Here is a 15,293-nt window from a genome sequence, read left to right on the forward strand (position 1 = left end):
CGGTGAGGATTCTCGATGTGTAGTAGTATCACCCTAATATATTATATTTTCAGTAATTACAAAATTCGACTTAAATAAAAAGTCCATTTAGCGATAAATTTTAATTTAAGATGAAGAACAGTTTTTCTTACAATATACTATATTAGCAGCTGCTGCCCATTAACTAGCAAGAACCACGCAAAACATGTCATTCTTAATAATATATAAAAACAAATGATCAAAAATTGCGTACGTCCCACCAATTATTGAAAATTATTTTATAATTATTGAATAATAGTTATAAATATATTAATAAAAGTAATATTTATAATTAATTAAAAAAATATACCATAAATAAATTTATATCTCAACATATATTTTTTTTTAATTGAAATTACTTTGTATTCTCACAAAAAATTAAAATGGTAGGTTTTGGTAGAGGTAAAGAGGCGTGAACATAGAAGAAGAATGATCTTTTAAAATAGGATGGAAAAAAAAAAAAAAAAAGAGTATACTGTTTATATAACTTTTTACTGTTTATATCAGTTTTATACTATTTATTTTACTGTTTATGTCAGTTTTATACTGTTTATTATATTGTTTATGTCAGTTTTGCATTGTTTATTTAACTTTTTACTGCGTATATCAATTATTAATTTCAAAACCTAAATGAAAGTTGAAAATATAAAGATGAAATAAAAACATCTCACTAGCCATTTGATACCTAAACGAGACTTGCCGTACAATCTGATATCCAAACTCCAAAGTCCAAACCGGGCATAATTCATTTTTCAACAAATTTCGGCTTAAAACAACTACATCAGTGAGCATCCGAATTGCTGCCACCAGCTCAAGTGCAATTTCTTGTACAATGTTTTTAAAGACAAAATAAAAATTAAACGATCTTGTTTTTTTCACTTTTATGGGGATCCCAAGGAGAGTGTGGATCCAATGATATGAAGTATAATCCCCCGCAGCTATGCTACCCCCTGCTACAGGTTCAAAAGAAACAATATGGCAACAGACTGATGACCTGATTGCGTATGATCGATTCTCCAAATAGAAAATCTGGATTCAAAACCTCCTACCCTTTGTATAAAATATAAATATCTGATATGGGGATTCATGTATGTTGCTTTGCTGTCTACTCCATTTTGTTTACTTTCCAAATATATATCACCTGTAACACTTAGCTTACACTCTGTTGAGATTTAACCTCAGACTTCTTGCTATAGATGCCTTCACCATCAGTTGGTGATTCCCCCCTAAAATGTTCAATGCTCATCATCAGAGCTGGCTTGACAATTCTCTGGTTTAGATCACAGGGCGACAAATGAAAACTTAATGATCAAAGATTACACAAAAATGAGGCAATAAAAGGCAGAAACTTAAAAATTTAAACAATAACCAGAATTATACTTGGGGCAGTCAGTGGTTTGCTAGCAAATATAAAAACAGTATTCACAATTGTATTCCACTTTCCATCCTGGAAAGAAGCAGCACGACCCAACTTAATTTGATAGTAATAAGTTGTATATAACTCACCACTAATAATTCAGGATAACATCAGTTCTTTGACTCTTTCTATATCCTTTACAAAGAAGAAAGGAACCTTCTTTGATTCCAACTGGTCTGTAACAGAGACCTTGTTTTAAATAGAAGTGGACAACTAAACAGAACAGCTTGACTTGGGGGATGCTAGTAGTCTCATGAAAATGTATACATATGGGGCTTTCATGAATCAGAAACTAATCAAAATCATATAAAGTGTATTATTTTGATCACACAGAAAATGTTGTGAAATGAAATCATAAGTATTTATCATTGTAAAATTCTAACTTAACAGTAACTTCACTTTATTTTGTAAATAGTCTGTCTCTGAAGATTGAAAAATATAGTTAGTACCTTATATATGCCATTAAGGGAATAAAAAAATTTAAAAATCCATCCTTTTTAAGTGCTTAATGACCGCAAACAATCACTGGAAATTAAGTCATTATACAGGACAGGAATGACCAAATGCCAGTTACTATTATTATGAAAAAAATTAAGTCAAAATCCATTCTCACGAGACCTAGTCCCCCTGACTCTCTCTCTCTCTCCTCCTTTTGTAATAATTTATCAAAAACTCAGCAAGGACTATCATCCATCCAGCTCAGTGCCAGGATACAAGATGCTACCCCATACACATATCCTCTAGTTGAAAGATATTACAACCAAAAACTAGTGCTAGAACGAACAAATATAAAAATAAAAGATTATATAAGATCACACATGGTAATATGTGCCCCGGTCCCTTTCTCCTCTTATAAACACACATTTGTATATACTCTTTTGCAAGAGAAGCACAATTATGTTTTGCCACAGAAAGCAATAAACTTATCACGTTAATACTTAAGTGAAGTGGTAAAATTCATGCATATATTTCCAGTTGTATCAATATCCTACCAACGAGTTTTAAGAAGTTGGAATCTTCTTACCTCATTTAACGTAGAGTCATTTGGTTGCAAGAGTTCATCTATTTGTTGCACTGTCATCCCATACCATTTATCAATCCAACCAAAGCAATGACGATGACTTTCCAAAAAAAGAGCCCTTTCACCCTATGCAATACAAAATACATAAGTTAAAGAGAACACATGAATAAATTTGTTATTTTTGTTTTCTTTCTTGGGGTTGGGGGTTAAGGGATTAAGGAAAGACCTGACACTAGTACCCTAAAGTAATTTAATCATCCCTCATGAAAAATGCTATACGGTATGTAGATTAATTTAATAAGTTGAAGGTTTTTTCCTGACTTTCCACTTATCCGTTCTTCATGTTCTTTATTCTATTATTTTTTTCTCAACTTTAGACTGTGATCTCTATATATTCAATTATCTCAGTCCTTTCTTTTCTTTTGTCCAGCTTCAGGATTTTGGCTTTTCAAATTACCCCCCCAAGTCTTCGTCCTTGAAACTAAACATGTCACAAGGCAAATTTTGAATGAAAATATTCTATACCATTCCCAAATTATTTCTCAAAACCTTTTTATTTTCATCAAATGAGTACATCATGAGAAAAGAGAAGAGGGAGAGCAAAGCCCAGTTGCACAGCAATATATTTTCCATACTCGCAGGGTTGCCACATCCCTTGCACTAGCAGAATCTTAGAAAATAACTAGAGGAAGTACTGTAGAACTGAGAACAGGTAAGATATTGAGAATTATAATCTGATAAAGCTATGAACTGTACCATAAGCATTGGAGGTTTTCTTGCATTTCCAATTTCTGATTCTTATACTTATCTTTCCTTTTACAAATTATGTAATAAGAGAACTAGTGGTGCAGAAAAAGTGATAATTCAGCATACAAGCATTAATTATCAAGTTAACTTCTTTATAGGTACTAATTATCCAGTTAATTTGCAATCCAGTTGCAGATTTATATTTGCACTGAAACATTAAAGCATTGATGTCAAAACCATGTTGGCTTCGGCCTACTTCTTGAAATATGTATTTCATTGGGCAAAACAGCTTGGAAAAGTTTGAACAAAAGTCAAAAGTGATATTTCAAGATTTATTGAGGCCAAAGAGATGGTACTGCTAGCAGGGCCTGTTCAAGCTGACGACCAAATCCCCAGTATGGTGCATCAATTGTCACCAATTTGTACGCAGTCATGACTGGATCACACCTATCCTGAGAAAGTATATCAAAATAATAAATAAAAACACAAACTAATTTGTCGCGAGGATTTGAAAAACATTAAAATTAAAGGGTGCACCTTATTAGATTAGGGGAGAAGAAAAGTGACAGAAGAAAAGCAAATGTGATTGTGTGATGTTGAAAGACAAGTAAAGAGCACTGAAAAGGGTTCCTTTTTGACACAACAATTTGAGCCCTGATGTTAAATGACGTAAGCAATCTGTGTATTCTGCCAAAAAAGAGAAGAAAAGGAATGCGAGCCAAAGTTCCATGAGACAAATAAAACACATAAATTACAATTACAGAAAACTCTAACCTGCCACCCCTTTGGAAGTGGACCACGGTCAATTCTTGCTGATTTGAATTTGGAAAAGTCTATACTACAATTCCCAACTAAGTAACTCCAACAATCCTTTCCAGGGATAGCTATATCAATATATTCCACTTGCCTGGCTGCCAGTTGTTCCTTGCTTAAACCATGTACCTGGTTTGTCAGTTCACAAGTGAGTGCCAAAAAACCACCAAGAAATATAAAAGGTATAATACATTGCGATTTCATATTTGATGCACAATTAAAGCCATGTGACTGCTAAGATCTAGATGAAGCTACATGGAAGCTAAATAACCGCGATTAGAAACGTAGGAGTACAACATAATGAACTTCTTAAATACATGAAACTGCCAACATAAAAAGAAAGCTACACATTTTAGTATTTAGACAAAGAATGAGAGAGATTCTCAGAAACAAACATTTTCCGAGTGTCCATTGTCAGCCCTGTGGACAGTTTCAATAGTTAACCAAAACCTGGTAAAGTGTGCGCACTGCACAAAAGCAAAATCAATGAATACCTAGAGTACTGTGAAGTAAAACATTTTCCCCAGAATGTTTGTGGAAGTGAACTTTGATTGGAAAGAGAGAAATTTTACCTTGAGTACTGGGTAGTGAGGCATCCATTCGCAGATAAAAAACCAAAAAGACATTAATACAAGTACAAGAAACACACAAGGAGGGATGTCTAGAGGACTTGGCAAACCTGATTTACATCTCGGGTATGCGCTCCAGGCTTCCTCTTGCATATCAAGAGCATGTGGTGGTGCAAATTTTCTAAGCCAAGCAGGAACTTTGCTGCAGAAAGAGGTCAAGATTAAGAGATTATAATAACTGTAACTAGAAGTTACAAATTTTCATTCCAAAATGAACTTTCAAGAAACGATCCAATTCAACAAAAACAGAAAAACTAAAATCATAGAGGCCTAGGCAGGCAGGTGCTCTGTCAACATTGTGGAAGCAACACATTATCCAACTGATTGTGCCTGGTCACACTCACCCAACATAGGAGAAGAAAAATGCTATTCATGACCCTCTTAATCATCATTATTTCATCATCCCTGAATGTGATATCAAATGATTATCATATAAGTGAAAAATAACAAATAGTTTTTTAATCATTTAAGGCCACATCAGAATGATAAAAAAATGATAATTAAACGGATAATGAATAACACAATATGAAAATGCCTTCAAACATTAGATGTGATAATTTTTTTTTTATAAGTAACATTAGGTGTGATAATTTTTTTTTTTTTTTTATAAGTAACATTAGGTGTGATAATAACATCCAGGAATTAGCAATAACATTAGGTGTGATAATAACATCCAGGAATTAGCAATCAGCCATACTTACCAAGAGAAATGCCCAATGTGGCATTCAAAACCTACAACATTTGTGCAGAAAGCCACATAAACCAAAAACAAGAATCGAGTTGCCTTAATCACTGCATTTTTTAACCACTCAAATTTGCATATTTGATACAATAATCCAGCGATAACGACTTCTTTCTACCACATAATACTAAAACTGCGATCAATCAAGATTACCTTTGCAGACGATAAACTTTAGAAGTGTATCGACCTTGTCCGTACACATCGTCTTCAAAGGGTCTGCTTTCTAATAGTTCGACTCCTTCAGTACCAGTGGTGTTCTTTTGCTGCATCTTCGTGACCATGTACATCTGTGCTATCCCATACTGCAATGCATACATTTAATTCTTAGAAGTGAAATGGGGTGTCACCATGACAGAGTTTTAAACGCGTTTGCTTGGTTTTACCTCTTCCAGCGACAAGGGCATGACGATCCGACTTCAAAACATCCCCATTGAAAATTTATCAGCTAAGGAAACCTAAGAATAACTATTTGAAGAAATATGAACACCACCCGAACGAACATTAACCACTAATACAAGTATACAACAATGCATAAACTGACAAGCAAATGAACCAAACAAACACTCCAAGAACAAGATTTGTTTTTAATATTTTCTTTTCCTCATTTCATCCGATGCAAAAACATTTTAAAAATGGAAGGATACAATTCCTTGATGACAACCATCTCCAGCAGATTCCTTCTATTATGTTACTTGGCTTCCGGCGAGACTCAACCGAACTTGAAATGTAATGCAGACAGGACCAAGCGAGAGGCCAGAGATCGAGATGCAGAGATCGTGGAAGAGAAAAAGAATATGCAGAGCGGAATGCGGGGTGCTGCTTTGAGCTTGGATCTGAGACAAAGGGGGATGGATGACTATATTTCGTCATGAACTTTTTGGATTCTAGTGCTCTACTCATGGGAGGACGGACGGTTTTCCCCTGGACTTCCAGGAAATTTCCAGCGACAGGTATTCGTTGATCATAATAAATAGAGTGCTAGGCTCCCGCCAGCAGTTACAGGCTCACAGCTGTGCGTGCCGCTAGATTTTTTATTTTTCATTCTTTTAACATATTTCAACATTTTTTAAAAATTAAAAAAAAATATCATGAGCAGTTAGAATAAAGAGGTCAAATGAAAAGTTATAACAGCATTATTCATAAATAAATATGGGTGGCACTACGGTCGCTCCCGACAAAACAAATTGCATTTTTTTTTCATATGTTTTTTTTTTTTATATTTTTAAAATATTTTATTTTAAAAAAAAATCATAACATCTATTAAAAAAATTACTTACTTAACCATTAAATAAAAACAAACAAAAAAATCTATAGGATGAAATGATCGAGATCCATTATCGGTATCTCAAATATGTCTAAATAATATATGTGTTTTTAATAATATAATTTAAATATGAGAAATTGATTTTAATAAATATAGAATTGAAATTTTTAATTTTTAATAATATATATTGTTTAAGATGAAAGCTTGATGTTTGCTCTATTCATATCTAACAAGATGAGTAATATTAGATACAGTCATTAAATACGTAATACTATCTAATTCTCTTAAAAAATAATGAAATTTATCATTAAAAAATTACTTATTTATTATATAAGTCTAGTATTTTTTTATTTTTTAAAAATAATTATATTCTACGATTATAAATATTATTTTTCTTTTCAATATTTATACGGGCCGATTTTGAGAAAAACTCCGATATAATGGATCTACGCAGGCCCATGAATCTTTCTAGACGTACGTCGTTGTCTCTTGTTTGATGTTGTCGAATCGCTTCCATCCATCACCAATGTTAAAATTCGAAGTAATTCGGTTACATAATCAATGTTCATGGAATTCAACGAATAATGTTTAGTTAAACTACTAAAAATTTATATAATTTGGTTCTTCGTTTTTCTACTGATTTTTATTTAAAGATAAGGAGTTGGGGTAGGGGGTTGGAACTTGGAATAGCAAGATTTGGATTTAGTTTAATGAAATTAAACTCTGAACCACGTGCCCCCATATTTAGACTCCGTTTGGATAGTAAAAATATTTCATTTCATCTCATTATTATAATTTTTTTAGATAAATATGTTAAAGTTTTACGGTGTACAAGTCTCATGCACTTCCTTTAAAAAAATTTGATAAATCTGGAATTTAAGTGAAAAAAATATTTTTTTAATGATAAATCTCACTTTTTTTAAATGAGTATGCGAAACTTGCACATCTTAATATTTTATTTAGCATTACTTTTTAAATAATATTGTATTTTTTAGGAACAATCATATATAGTGTTGGGTCTAAAAAAAATCTTATAAAAATAAATTTACGAATTTACTTATTGTGAGTTAAAATTTAATATATCATATCAAATAAATTATATGGCCTTTTAGTAAATCAATTATTTCTGATTACTCGTATATGGTTTATATGGTTCTTTAGTAAATAAATTATTTCTGTGCACTAAGATTCTTTTGGATAGTGTAATGAGATATGATAATTTTAGATAAATTAAATAAAATATTATTATAATATTATTTTTTAATATTATTATTATTTTAAAATTTGAAAAAATTAAATTATTTATATATATTTTATGTGATAATTGAAAAAAATTATAATAATAAAATGGTTTAGTTTATCTATACAAACAAGTCATAAACCTCGCAACAAGTTGTCGAGTTGACTCTTTCTCTTTCAGTGCAAGACATCCCTATTCCCTACGAAACATTATACTTTTATAGATATTTTATCTGGGTGGAAGAAAGCTAATCCACTTTTCACTTGCCTCCTTTTCCTATTTTTCAAATCTAAAGGCGGGGGGTCTCTACATCATCTACCCTTTTGGATTTTTCTCCCTTTTTTCCCACTTGCCAAACAGGACATTTTCAGTTATTTAAAATTACAAACTCCCACGCCATCAATAGAAAAAATAAAAGGCATGGATCAAGTTTAACCTTCTGTACACATCCAACAGAAATGTTAGTCCAAAATTTGAAAACTAGAGCATAAGATGTTTAATATATACTTTTTATAAATAAAATAGATGAAATAAGTTAGATAAGAATGTAATTAAACTAAGTTATCTATAAAATTAGACTACAACATTCAACAATATTATAATATTATACGTATTAAGTGGGAGTCTCATTTCATCCCTACTTACAATTTTACACATATAACTATACATATCCACGGGTCAGAGGTAATTCGAGAAAATAATTACGATATTTTTTGCTATTTTAAGATAAATTAAAGTTTGTTAAATAAATCAATACTCTAAAAAATATCACTTTGTATGGATGATCTTAGAACTTCACCCTCCCAAAAATCTAGCACCCCTTTGATAATTGAGGAGGCAACTTTATTAAGAGATTATTAAATTTGGTACACTTCCTTCTACACAATGCTTAAGATAACGACATAAATAATAATTATGAGTCTTGTTAGGTACAAGCAGTTTAGCGCACCAAACTGAGTACCAATACTCACATGGCTTTTTTATTGGAAAGAAAAATAAAAGGAAAGTTTTTTGAAATAATAAGAACGTCTTCTGTCTCATGAAAATCATTTTCATCTTCAATACGTACTGTTTCATTGAACGGATGTCTGACATTTTGCATCAGTGCGCAGTTTGGTGTGCGAACTCACTTGCAAGAAGATTTTTCTAATAATTATTATTATTTGAAACGACTATAAAAAAAAAAAAAAAAAACAAGTTCTCAATATTATAGTGGCATTAAACCCAACATATAGGTCTAATCCAAAAAAATTAATTTCAAAAGAAAATGACAAAACAAATTATGAAAGACGATATGGGTTCCTTCAAATCTTTATTTGAATCATGATTATGTGAATCCTTCACATTTAATCCAATCATCATATTTTAAAAGAAATGTTATTTCAAAATTTGAAAACTAGAGCCTAAAAAGTTTAATATATACTTTTTATAAATAAAAGAGATGAAATAAGTTAGATAAGAACATAATTAAACTAAGTTATCTATAAAATTAAACTATAACATTCAATAATATTATAAGTATTAAGTGGGAGTCTCATTTTATCCGTACTTACAATTTTACACATATAACTATACATATTCACGGGTTAGATGTAATTCAAGAAAATAATTACGATATTTTTACTATTTTAAGAAAAATTAAAGTTTGTTAAATAAATCAATACTCTAAAAAATATCACTTTGTATGGATGATCTTAGAACTTCCCCCTCCCATAAAATCTAGCACCCCTTCGATAATTGAGGAGGCAAGTTTATTAAGAGATTATTAAATTTGGTACACTTCATTCTACACAATGCTTAAAATAACGACATAAATAATAATGATGAGCCTTGTTAGGTACAAGCGATTTGGCACACCAAACCAAGTATCAATACTCACATGGCTTTTTTTATTGGAAAGAAAAATAAAACGAAAGTTTTTTGAGAAAATAATAAGGTCTTCTGTCTCACGAAAATCATTTTCGTCTTCAATTCGCACCATTTCATTGAACGGGTGTCTTAAATTTTGCATCAATGCGCGGTTTGGTATGTAAACTCGCTTGCAAGAAATTTTTTTTAATAATTATTATTATTTGAAACGACTATAAAAAAACAAATTCTCAATATTATAGTGGCATTAAAGCCAACATATGGGTCTAATCCAAAAAAATTAATTTCAAATGAAAATGACAAAACAAATTATGAAAATCAGATATGGGTTCTTGAATTCTTTATTTGAATCGTGATTATGTGAATCCTTCACATTTAATGTTGTGCAAGAATTTCGAATATGCGGATTACATATGAACATTATGTACTATCTTTGAATCCAATCATCATATTCTAACATAAAATATTGTTAAAAGATCATGATCTATAAAGCAAGAAAAAGTTTGAATGCAGCCGATTTGGGAGACCAATTTGCATTCAAAGTTGAATCACCTTGGCTGGTGGTCATTGTGGAGCATAGGAGAGGACTGACCTTGACAAAGGTGGGTCATGCACAGAGGATTTCTCTTGAGTGGCGGAGGTAGGTTGCATGCAGAGGATACCGTCGACGCAAAGGAGACCAACCGAAGGTTAGACAAATTGATTTGGGGGAGAAGAGACAAATGAATGGGAGATGAAGGGGATCATATGAAGCCGATGTCTTCTTTTTCTTTCTCTTCCCTTCGTGTTTTGTTTTTTTTAATATAATATAAAAATGGAATTTGACACTCAGTCCACCTCATCATTTGGTACGCGGTTGGTGCCCCAAGCCGCCTATACCTAGAAGAATTGCTCTACATCTCTGCCCTTTTGAATTTTTCTTCATTTCATCCCACTTAGGACCGTTTGGATAGTAAAATGAAATAAGATAGTTATAGATGGAAATTAAAAGTTGAATAAAATATTATTAGAATATTATTTTTTAATATTATTATTATTTAGGAATTTGAAAATTTTAAATTGTTTATTATATTTTATCTGAGAATTTAAAAAAGTTATAATAATGATATGAGATGAAACTGTTACTATATTCAAATGAGGCCTTAAATTTTGCTTGGATTCGGCTTCCCTCCTGTAGTCAAGAACAGGACATCTCCAGTTATTAAAATTACAGTCTTCCACGTCATCAAAAGAAAAAATAAAAGGCATGGATCAAGTTTAACCTTCTGTACACATCCAACAGAAATGCTAGTCCAAAATTTGAAAACTAGAGCATAAGATGTTTAATATATACTTTTTATAAATAAAATAGATGAAATAAGTTAGATAAGAATGTAATTAAACTAAGTTATCTATAAAATTAGACTACAACATTCAACAATATTATAATATTATACGTATTAAGTGCGAGTCTAATTTCATCAATACTTACAATTTTACATATATAACTATACATATCCACAGGTCAGAGATAATTCGAGAAAATAATTACAATATTTTTACTATTTTAAGAGAAATTAAAATTTGTTAAATAAATCAATATTCTAAAAAATATCACTTTGTATGGATGATCTTAGAACTTCCCCCTAACAAAAATCTAGCACCCCTTCGATAATTGAGGAGGCAAGTTTATTAAGAGATTATTAAATTTGGTACACTTCCTTCTATACAATGCTTAAGATAACGACATAAATAATAATTATGAGTCTTGTTAGGTATAAGCAGTTTGGCATACCAAACCGAGTATCAATACTCACATGACTTTTTTTTTATCGGAAAGAAAAATAAGAAGAAAGTATTTCGAGAGAATAAAAAGGTCTTATGTCTCACAAAAATCATTTTCGTCTGCAATTCGCATTATTTTATTGAACGGATGTCTTACATTTTGCATTAGTGCGCGGTTTGGTGTGCAATCTCGCTTGCAAGAAAACGTTTCCAATAATTATTATTATTTAAAATGACAATTAATAAAAAAAAATTCTCAATATTATAGTGGCATTAAAACCAACATATGGGTCTAATCCAAAAAAATTAATTTCAAATGAAAATGACAAAACAAATAATGAAAGACAGATATAGGTTCCTTGAATTCTTTATTTGAATCGTGATTATGTGAATCCTTCACATTTAATGTTTTGCGACAATTTCGAATATGTGGATTACATATGAGCATTATGTACCTTCTATGAATCCAATCATCATATTTTAACATAAAATATTGTTAAAAGATCATGATCTATAAAGTAAGAAAAAATTTGAATGCAGCCGATTTGGGAGACCAATTTGCATTCAAAGTTGAATGACTTTGGCTAGTGGTCATCGCGGAGCATAGGAGAGGACTGACCTTGACAAAGGTGGGTTGTGCACAGAGGATTTCCCTTGAGTGGCGGAGGTAGGTTGCATGCAAAGGAGACTGTTGACGCAGAGGAGACCGACCCAAAGTTAGACAAATCGATTTGGGTGGGATTTTGGGGAGATGAGACAAACAAATGGGAGATGAAGGGGATCATATGAAGCCGATATCTTCTTTTTCTTTCTCTTACCTTCGAGTTTTTTTTTAATATAATATAAAATGGCATTTGACACTCAGTCCACCTCAGCATTTGGTACGCGGTTGGTGCCCCAAACCGTTTGTACCTAGAAGAACTGCTTTACATCTCTACCATTTTGGATTTTTCTTCCTTTCTCCCCACTTAGGACCGTTTGGATAATGAAATGAGATAAAATAGTTATAGATGAAAATTAAAATTTGAATAAAATATTATTAGAATATTATTTTTTAATATTATTATTATTTAAGGATTTGAAAATTCTAAATTGTTTATTATATTTTGTCTGAGTATTTAAAAAAGTTATAATAATGAAATTAGATGAGATAAGATGAGATGAAACCGTTTCTATATTTAAACGAGGCCTTAAATTATGCTTGGATTCGGCTTCCATCCTGTAGTTAAGAACATGACATCTCCAGTTAGTAAAATTACAGTCTTCCACGTTATCAAAAGAAAAAAATAAACGGCATGGATCAAGTTTAACCTTCTGTATATATCCAACAGAAATGTTATTCCAAAATTTGAAAACTAGAGTATAAGATGTTTAATATATACTTTTTTATAATTAAAAGAGATGAAATAAGTTAGATAAGAATGTAATTAAACTAAGTTATCTAGAAAATTAAACAACGACATTCAACAATATTATACATATTAAGTGGGAGTCTCATTTCATGCATACTTACAATTTTACACATATAACTATACATATCCATGGGTCAAAGGAAATTCGAGAAAATAATTACGATATTTTTACTATTTTAAGAGAAATTAAAGTTTGTTAAATAAATCAATACTCTAAAAAATATCACTTAGTATGGATGATCTTAGAACTTCTCCCTTTCAGAAAATCTAGCACCCCTTCGATAATTGAGGTGGCAAGTTTATTAAGAGAATATTAAATTTGGTACACTTCCTTCTATACAATGCTTAAGATAACGACATAAATAATAATTATGAACCTTGTTAGGTACAAGCAGTTTGGCGCGCCAAACCTAGTACCAATACTCATGACTTTTTTTTATTGGAAAGAAAAATAAAAGGAAAGTTTTTTTAGAGAATAAAAAGGTCTTCTGTCTCACGAAAATCATTTTCATCTTCAATTCGCACTATTTCATTGAACATATGTCTGACATTTTGCATTAGTTCGCGGTTTGGTGTGCGAACTCGCTTGCAAGAAAACTTTTCCAATAATTATTATTATTTGAAACAACAATAAAAAAACAAATTCTCAATATTATAGTAGCATTAAAGCCAACATATGAGTCAAATCCAAAAAAATTAATTTCAAATGAAAATGACAAAAAAAATAATGAAAGACAGATATGGGTTCCTTTAATTCTTTATTTGAATTGTGATTATGTGAATCCTTCACATTTAATGTTGTGCGAGAATTTTGAATATGCGGATTACATATGAAGATTATGTACTTTCTGTGAATCCAATTATCATATTTTAACATAAAATATTCTTAAAAGATCATGATCTATAAAGTAAGAAAAAATTTGAAAGCAGCTTATTTGGGAGACCAATTTGCATTCAAAGTTGAATCATTTTGGTTGGTGGTTATAGCGGTGCACAGGAGAGGACTTACCTTGACAAAGGTGGGTCGCGCACAGAGGATTTTCCTTGAGTGGTGGAGGTTGGTTGCATGCTGAGGAGACCGTCGACACAAAGGAGACTGATTGAAGGTCAGGCAAATAGATTTGGGTGGGATTTGGGGTAGAAGAGACAAACAAAAGGGGAGATGAAGGGGATCTGATGAAGCCGATGTCTTCTTTTTCATTCTATTCCCTTCGTGTTTTTTTTTTAATATAATATAAAAATGGCATTTGACACTCAGTCCACCTCAGCATTTGGTGTGCAGTTGGTGCCCAAACTGCCTGTACCTAGAAGAACTGCTCTACATCTCTACCCTTTTGGATTTTTCTTTCTTTCTCCCCACTTAAGACCGTTTAGATAGTGAGATGAGATAATATGGTTTTATATGGAAATTAAAAGTTGAGTAAAATATTATTAAATATTATTTTTTAATATTATTATTATTTAAAGATTTGAAGATTTTAAATTGTTTATTATATTTTATCTGATAATTTAAAAAATTTATAATAATGAAATGAGATGAGATAAGATAAGATGAAACTGTTTCTACATTCAAACGAGGTCTTAAATTTGGCTTGGATTCGACTTCCCTTCTGTAGTCAAGAACATGACATCTCTAGTTATTAAAATTACAGTCCTCCACGTCATCAAAAGAAAAAATAAATGGCATGGATAAAGTTTAACCTTCTGGACACATCCAACATAAATGTTATTCCAAAATTTGAAAACTAGAGCATAAGATGTTTAATATATACTTTTTATAAATAAAAGAGATGAAATAAGTTAGATAAGAACGTAATTAAACTACAACATTCGACAATATTATACGTATTAAGTTGGAGTCTCATTTCATCCATACTTACAATTTTACACATATAACTATACATATTCATGGGTCAGAGGTAATTCAAGAAAATAATTAAGATATTTTTACTATTTTAAGAGAAATTAAAATTTGTTAAATAAATCAATACTCTGAAAAATATTACTTTGTATGGATGATCTTAGAACTTCCCCCTCCCAGAAAATCTAGCAACCCCTTCGATAATTGAGGAGGCAAATTTATTAAGAGATTATTAAATTTGGTACACTTCATTCTACACAATGCTTAAGATAACGACATAAATAATAATTATGAGCCTTATTAAGTACAAGCGGTTTAGCGCACCAAACTGAGTACCAATACTCACATGGCTTTTTTATTGGAAAGAAAAATAAAAGGAAAGTTTTTTGAAAGAATAAGAAGGTCTTCTGTCTCACGTAAATAATTTTCGTCTTCAATTCGCACCGTTTTATTGAACGGATATGTACATTTTGCATCAGTGCGCGGTTGGTGTGCG

The 15,293-nt window shown here is 31.2% G+C and overlaps 1 protein-coding gene across 3 annotated transcripts; it reads right to left on the reverse strand.

Moving 5' to 3' along the window:
- Positions 1–738: 738 nt before the first annotated feature.
- On the reverse strand, positions 739–6,314 carry LOC108989648 (phosphatidylinositol transfer protein 1-like). Of its 3 annotated transcripts, XM_035684987.1 has the most exons (10): positions 6,032–6,314; positions 5,771–5,801; positions 5,541–5,689; positions 4,696–4,787; positions 4,589–4,596; positions 4,412–4,483; positions 3,978–4,145; positions 3,560–3,655; positions 2,460–2,582; positions 739–1,288 (listed from the first exon to the last, which is right to left on the reverse strand). In XM_035684987.1, the coding sequence occupies exons 1-10, from the start codon at positions 6,049–6,051 to the stop codon at positions 1,169–1,171; spliced, it is 879 nt and encodes a 292-aa protein (XP_035540880.1). In that variant the 5' UTR covers positions 6,052–6,314; the 3' UTR covers positions 739–1,168. The 3 variants fall into 3 exon arrangements, with proteins under 3 accessions (XP_035540880.1, XP_035540879.1, XP_035540881.1); XM_035684986.1 differs by having other exon boundaries at positions 4,589–4,787; XM_035684988.1 differs by lacking the exons at positions 4,589–4,596; positions 6,032–6,314.
- Between the last annotated feature and the right edge of the window lie 8,979 nt (positions 6,315–15,293).

The sequence above is a fragment of the Juglans regia genome, chromosome 14 (genome assembly GCF_001411555.2).
Source record: "Juglans regia cultivar Chandler chromosome 14, Walnut 2.0, whole genome shotgun sequence".
Classification (NCBI taxonomy): Eukaryota; Viridiplantae; Streptophyta; class Magnoliopsida; order Fagales; family Juglandaceae; genus Juglans; species Juglans regia.